A 7,432-nucleotide genomic window follows, 5' to 3' on the forward strand; every position below is an offset into this window, starting at 1 on the left:
ATTATAAATTCGTCCATCTAGTTTTGAGAAATGAATTTATTAATCCTTTGTTTTCAAAACCAATTATTTAGTCCATCACATCCATTTGTGTTCTTTTCCAATTTATTTATTTAAGAAAAATAAATTGATAATATACAAATATTTATGAGAATAGAAGGCATTTTTAAAAATAAATGAATATTAAATCAAGCATGATTAATTCATAATTATCAACCATGATTAATTTAATATTGGTTTATTTTAAAAAAAAATGCCTTCTATTCTCATAAATATTTCCATATTATCTACGTATTTTTCTTGGATAAATAAATTGGAAAAGAATATAAATGGATGAAAAGAATTAAATAATTAATCTTGAAAAACGAGGGATTAATAAATTCGTTTCTAAATAATAGAGGGATTAATTTACAATTTACTCTATAAATCCAGTATCGCAGCCACCTGCCCTGCTAGCTGCTGTATACTCTTCATCTTCTTGTTTTTTATTCGCTCTCCCTAGACTCTTTCTTGATCTCACAGAGAAACAACTAGAAAGAAAACTTACAAAGACATCCAAAATCAAATTATAATATTTATCAATAAATTTTGAATTATAAAGATGCAACTGTTAAATGCGGTGATGGCGACGAGGATGTTGACGGAGTTAGGAGGTCAATCAAACGGAGACGAAATACCGTTTGGATCGTTCTCATGGTTTGCGTACGCAGGAATTTCTTGCTTCCTCGTTCTCTTCGCAGGTATCATGTCTGGGCTTACCTTAGGCCTCATGTCTCTTGGTCTTGTCGACCTCGAAATTCTCCAACGTAGCGGCACTTCCACCGAGAAAAAACAAGCTGGTTCGTACTTTCTTAATTAATTTTCAATTTCAATTGAATTTCTCTGATTTTAATTTTAATTTTATTAGCTGCGATTCTTCCGGTGGTTCAAAAACAGCACCAGCTTCTGGTGACTCTGCTTCTTTGCAATGCTGCTTCTATGGAGGTAATCTTCTTCGGAATTTATGTTGAAAAAAATCAAGGAGATGTAGCATTTACAAGCAATCAGGAGAAGATTCCACTACCTCTAACATTATTTGTTAAGATTATCTATATAGATTAACCACTATTAGGTAGGGATGCTATTTTGAGATTTTGGATAGTATACTGCAAAAATGTGAGTGCCCGGATTACCTTTGGTTTGGAAAGTGAGGTTGCTTAGTGAATTTGCAGATAATGCGCAATTCCTCTCCCTTGAATATTCGTATTATGCTTGAACTTTTTAACTTTTAATTAGCTATTGTTGACAGAAGTTGGATATTGTGATTTGATTTGCAGGCTCTTCCTATATACTTGGATAAGCTTTTCAATCAGTATGTTGCTATAATACTTTCCGTGACTTTTGTTCTAGCTTTTGGAGAGGTACATTTTTTGTCTACTCATGTTCATCTTAAGCAACTTTTTGTTAACTATTCTTAAAATATTAAATATATTAATCTTTTTAGGCTTAAGTGAGGTGGGCGTTTTTTATTTTCAGGTTATTCCACAATCAATATGCACCAGATATGGATTAGCTGTCGGGGCCAATTTCGTATGGCTTGTGCGAATTTTAATGATACTTTGTTATCCAATTTCATATCCCATCGGGAAGGTAAGTAGCATAGCGGAAATTGACTACAACCAAAGTTTTCTGTAAAGTGGGATCAGTAGTTGTTTGATAATTTCTAATACCCTTTTAAAATGAAAAGTAGTAAAAACAAGCCCGAGGTTTTACCTATTATTTTATTTTTATCCATTGATGATTAGGTTTTCTAGCTTCCTTTGTATGAATTCATCTCTTTGGAAAAAAAAATATTATTTATCAGTATAAAAGCATGCATCTAGCACAGCTTATGGCTTTGAAAGAGCTAAGTGGCATTGAAGTTTTCTCTTAGCAAGTAACAGGATAAGGTTGTCCTCTGGAGTCAAGTAAATACTAGCTCTTCCTCTTATTGGTGGTCTTTTACATCTTTCTTTCACTTAATGGTTCACTGTTCACGTGTATGGTCTTGGCTGCAGAAACATGGTGATTGTGGAGTTAGATTAATTAGTGATTTTGTGGTTTGCTACAGCTATCATAGAATAAGGATAGAGAGTTGTGAATGGCTGTACTTTTCTTTCATGTTCTTCAGCTTTAAAGATGTGTTTTCCTCTCCCATCGAAGAAGGAAAAAAAATTGTACCTTCATTACTTGTTCCTACCTGACTTGAACAATGAACCTTCTGTTAAATTTAGCCTTTTCTGGCTTTCAAAATAAAAAGAAAAAACCAAATTCGTTTTTTTCTGCAACCTATTGCTTGCTCGATAATTTAGTCTACCCTCAATCATTCGTTTTATGTACTCTCTGACTCTATGAAATGTCATGCTACAGGTTCTGGATTGTGTATTGGGACATAATGAAGCATTATTTAGACGGGCACAATTAAAAGCCCTTGTTTCCATCCACGGCTTGGAGGTAAATTAAAATGTAAAATACATATATATAACAAGTTAATCAACCTAAAAAATGTGTCAAGATTTCCAAATCTATGGAAGTATTAGTATATCCTTATTTCCTTTTCCTTTTCTCCTTTGCAATGTAACATCTTTCTTGATACATCTAGGCTGGCAAGGGTGGTGAACTCACACATGATGAGACAACAATTATTAGTGGGGCACTAGATTTGACCGAAAAGGTATACACCATCTGAAATTGGCATCTATTTTTTCCTTTTGTTTGCCATTCTTCACTGGCAAATTTTGATATTGGTCATTTTGTTTTGCATAAACCGTCATGGATGGTACATATTTTTTTATCTTTTTGTTGCATTCTCACAAATTCAGATGCGTGAACATGTACTAGTTAGGCACATGGGATCACTTCATCTGAAATTTGATGCTTTGATTTGGGTTGGGGGGTGTGGTGGGGTGGAGTCTTCAGTAGTCATTTGTATTTTGCTTTTTTGCTTGCACTTCTTGAAAAGCATTGAGAGCTTCCCTATTTAAGTTGATTTCTAAGCTGGAATTTTGATCATTTCCAGAAGTCAAATAAATTCAGAGAAACCCCCCCCCCCCCCCCCTCATTCCCTGTTTTGATTGACACTCCCTCACTTTTTTTTAATCTAATGCTTGAATTATGTGATGTTTAGATTGACACACTTACACTCTTCCATCAATTCCATCCATTTTATTTGTTTGTCAAATGACATGTGAAAATCACACTTATCCCCCCAGCTAGCTAAATTATTGTTATGTCAAGCAAAAATCTATTACTTTCATTGTCACATCTATGTTCTTCTTCCCTTGCATTTTAGTCCACATCATAGAGAATATAATTATACTCAATACCCATTTATCTCAATTGTTACCCTTTTAAAAAACTAAACTCAGATCTGAAACAAACTAAAATACCTATATTTACATACACAAACAATTGGATATGTAAGCAAAAAGAAGTTACACCAAGAACCAAATTCGACAACTCATGAATGAAACACAAGAGAGATAATAAGATGCCAGTAAAAAAAAGAATTTTTTTTTTTCTATTGGGGTTTTCAAATATTTGGAGTCATGTTGGTGCTTTAGTGTGTTTCCATGACAGAAAATGGGATTTTCAAATTTATATCATTTTATGATTAAGAATTTTGAGTTTGAAGTGATGAAAAATTTGGAGATGCAAAACTAGTGAGGTTTCTTGATTTTTTATTTTCATTTTTAATTCATTTCATCCCCCGTTCCTACAATTATCTTTTTTTTTAATGGATATAATCATATAGTTGTGAGAAAATTTAATGCAAGGTGAAGGCGGTTTTGATCAGTCCTTGGTTATAATATTAGGCAAATCATCTAATTATGTGTTTGGTTGTTGCTTTATTTTTCTTAAGTCAATCAACTCAAGTTTTAAGGTTAACTAAAGAAACATGTGATATTTAATGATTGTTTGTACCAAACATCGAAGAAGGGGTCCTATTCCAAATGCCTCATAGTTCAAGTATCTAAATGAAGTAGAAAAATAATTGGTGGGATGGGGGAGGGGAGTGTGCAGATTCGCCAATAAATTCACAAAGTGTCTTATTTCATTATCATTCCATGCCCAAGTTAAATATGTGAGATTGTCTTTCAGCTTGCATCTTAAAGTAATGTTTTATGTTTCATTTATAAACTTGAACAGACTGCTGAAGAGGCTATGACACCTATTGAATCAACTTTCTCCCTAGATGTCAATTCAAAGTTGGACTGGTAAGTTCTGCTCAGTTGTTCATGAATTATTCCTATTGCCATGGCATTTTCACTTTCTTATGTTTCACTTAAACAATTGGATGAACTTGTGTTTATATATTTGTTTAATAATGCTTGTAACTTAGGGAGGCAATGGGAAAAGTTCTTGCACGCGGTCATAGCAGAGTTCCTGTATATTCTGGGAATCCAAAAAATATCATTGGACTACTTTTGGTGGGTTTTGTATTTTATAGATTTTTTTTCAAATTGAAGTGTTATATTATATTGGGGAAACTTATTAATATCACCTTATACATTATATCATTTATCAATCATACCCTTCCATAAAAAAAATGCATTGTCACCGTTAGTCTGTTCTTATTCTCTAGCACACCCCTCAAACATTTTTTGGTAAAATCAATGGTCACATGCACAACACTTGATTGATTTCTTGATGGAAGAATGGTTGACAGATGGTGTAATATATAAAGTCATATTGATAGGTTTCTCCTATTATATGTGCTACTCTGGTTTTCGAATTAACTGATTTGCATGTGGCTGTTTTTATTTTTGTTGGAATTAGGTGAAAAGCCTTCTCACTGTTCGACCTGAAACAGAGACCCCAGTTAGTGCAGTTTCAATCCGAAGAATTCCACGGTGTTCATTTTTTTTTTCTCTATATTTTTCTGTTTTCCTTCGCTAACGAAGTACAGAATATGTGCTAAGTATTTGTCTGTGGAAATTTCTCCAGGGTTCCATCTGATATGCCTCTGTATGATATACTGAATGAGTTTCAAAAGGGTAGCAGTCATATGGCAGCTGTTGTGAAGGCCAAGGGGAAAAGCAAGGCTCTTCCACCAACAATTGATGGGGAAGAACATGAAGGAAACAAAGTAACTGGCAAAGAGTCCCAATTGACTACTCCATTGTTGTCCATGCCAAATGAGAAGTTAGATAGCGTTGTTGTGGATATGGATAGGGTTTCAAGGCCAAGTAGGCAGCCTTCTTTACAGCGTAATGATGCTTCAATTAAAGGAATGACCCTGCTATCAGAGGACATTGAAGATGGTGAAGTAATTGGTATCATCACCCTAGAAGATGTATTTGAAGAACTTCTGCAGGTAAATCAGAGACCCTTGCTATCTTTTTTCCTTTCAGTTCTAGGATCCAAGTAATCATTGCCAAGCATGCTAATAGTCTTAATGCAGGAGGAGATTGTGGATGAAACAGATGAATATGTAGATGTACATAAAAGGTATTTTGGAGTTGATCCAGCTAGAAATTTAGTTTTGGTTCCCAAAGATGGCCAAAAAGTTGACAGTTTCTCTTCTAAATTATTCTGCAGAATCCGTGTGGCTGCAGCTGCAGCTGCTTCATCTGTGGCGCGGGCACCATCAAGTCGAAGGTTAACAGCCAATAAGGGAGCTGTAAGTGAAAATCATGTCTTGGGCATTTTCTCTTTGTACTGAATTCTATTGTATGCTTCATCTATAATCCCAAACATGTTCAGTGATTGTAGTACAACAACCTGAAAACTGCTTCACATGTACACGTTTGCAAAATCAATAGTGGTTCGTCATTCTGAAATTTATATCCAACAAATACACCCAATTCCGCAGATCTAAGTATCCTACTGGTTTTACTCTTGTTGCTTAGCCTTGAGATATCTTCATTTCTTTCAATACCCAAATGAATTCTTCAAGTGATGGTTTTCAATATCCAAATGAATTCTTCAAGTGATGGTAGAGTGATTTGTCTCTTTTTATAATTCCCAGGGAGGCCACCAAAGTAAGCCGGGGCAAACACTGAAGAAATCGGAGAATGATTCAAGTGCCACAAGGTTACAAGGGACTGCCGGTGAGCCTTTTCTTGGAAACAAGAGATAAATAGTTCTCACTTTTGGAAAAAATCCTGAAAAGAGATTTTTTTGTCTGCCTCGTTATTCTATGAAGCGTATGCCTATAGTATAGCGAAAACAAGTTTTGTTTATATATTTACATGACAATTAATTCGAGATCATATGAATAAATTGTAGGCTTGTACCAGAGTGTTGTGATTTCGTTGTGCCTTGTATTCTTTTGGTTTTAGTTCTCTCTGGGACCAAGTTGTTTGTGCTGTGACTATTACTCAGCATACTGTTTTCTTCCACAAAAAATTCTCTGCTCTGTCATTGAAATTTCTATTGGTTAGAAAAACAAATTTAAATGTTTCTTGTTGGGAATTGTCTATAAATTTTATATTTGGAGTCTCACTGAAACCTATATTGGTCAGAAAAAAAATTCCATCACTCTTTTTATAAGACAAGAAATCCATGAACATAGAAAATAGCACCGAACCTTGTACGATTGTGAAGCCAAATTATGCCATAAGACCATTATAGTAGAAAATTTTTAGACTGTTATTAATTAACTGAATATATTGTTTATTCATTGTTTTCTTTTTCTTTTTTTAATATACAGTTTGTTTACGTGATTCTTCAAATCCTACTTTGAGGGGAAGCTTTTTCATGCATTAGCGGTCATGAAATTCTGGAAAAGGAAAAAAGAAAAAAGAAAAGAAAAGGAAGCTAGCTAACAATGGAAATCTTCACAAAAACTCAACAAAAAAGAATAAGAAGCTAGCTACTAATTACACATGATCTTCTGCTTTGCTGACCATTAATTCGACCTTTTCCACAAAACAAAACGATCAAACCCAAGTTCGCAAGATTTAGACCTATCTAGCTGGACCAGTTTTCACTATAAAAAATATTTACTCATCCCAGCGTAGGAGAATCACTGTACACCTCCATATGATATACAGACGCGTTCTCTGCTCTCGAACCTTTCTTGAACACCTTTGCCACGATCGGAGCTTTCGCAATCTCATTGTGGGCAAGTTTCCTGCCATAATATTCTTGTAATATATGCGTGTTTATGAGTGTAATTGTCAAGGTGTGTTTGTGCTACATGGAAATTAGCTTCGAGAAGCAAGGCCTTGTATAGACAAAGGTTGTGAAGATTTGTGTAGGAGAGACAATGGGTGGCGTGTAGTGAGTGTCGCCCCCCTGAGTAGGACCAGATGAGAAGGGGTTGAGGGAGCCCGGTGAATAGGAAGATAACAAAGCAGACCCATCAGCTTGTCTCCTTGACAAATCACCTGGAAAAGGACTTGTCTGAACTTGTCATAGTTTTGAAGGCCATCCCTGTCTCTCACTTGGGCTGTAATATGTCCGTTTTTGT

At 34.8% G+C, this 7,432-nt stretch overlaps 1 protein-coding gene across 1 annotated transcript; it reads left to right on the plus strand.

Annotated features, from left to right (window-relative positions):
- Positions 1-445: 445 nt before the first annotated feature.
- On the plus strand, positions 446-6,432 carry LOC133697922 (DUF21 domain-containing protein At4g14240-like). The gene is made up of 13 exons (XM_062120750.1): positions 446-836; positions 905-981; positions 1,314-1,397; positions 1,513-1,626; positions 2,386-2,469; positions 2,618-2,689; positions 4,165-4,232; positions 4,358-4,445; positions 4,795-4,868; positions 4,963-5,332; positions 5,420-5,466; positions 5,557-5,638; positions 5,987-6,432. The coding sequence occupies exons 1-13, from the start codon at positions 599-601 to the stop codon at positions 6,095-6,097; spliced, it is 1,509 nt and encodes a 502-aa protein (XP_061976734.1). The 5' UTR covers positions 446-598; the 3' UTR covers positions 6,098-6,432.
- The last annotated feature ends 1,000 nt before the right edge of the window (positions 6,433-7,432 follow it).

The sequence above is a fragment of the Populus nigra genome, chromosome 6, assembly GCF_951802175.1.
Source record: "Populus nigra chromosome 6, ddPopNigr1.1, whole genome shotgun sequence".
Classification (NCBI taxonomy): Eukaryota; Viridiplantae; Streptophyta; class Magnoliopsida; order Malpighiales; family Salicaceae; genus Populus; species Populus nigra.

Excerpts from the sequence above, each read along its gene's own strand:
- LOC133697922 (XM_062120750.1), top strand. The coding sequence starts at position 599 with ATGCAACTGTTAAATGCGGTGATGGCGACGAGGATGTTGACGGAGTTA. Across the intron at positions 1,627-2,385 it reads TTTCATATCCCATCGGGAAG|GTTCTGGATTGTGTATTGGG; the intron begins GTAAGTAGCATA and ends GTCATGCTACAG. Across the intron at positions 5,333-5,419 it reads TATTTGAAGAACTTCTGCAG|GAGGAGATTGTGGATGAAAC; the intron begins GTAAATCAGAGA and ends GTCTTAATGCAG.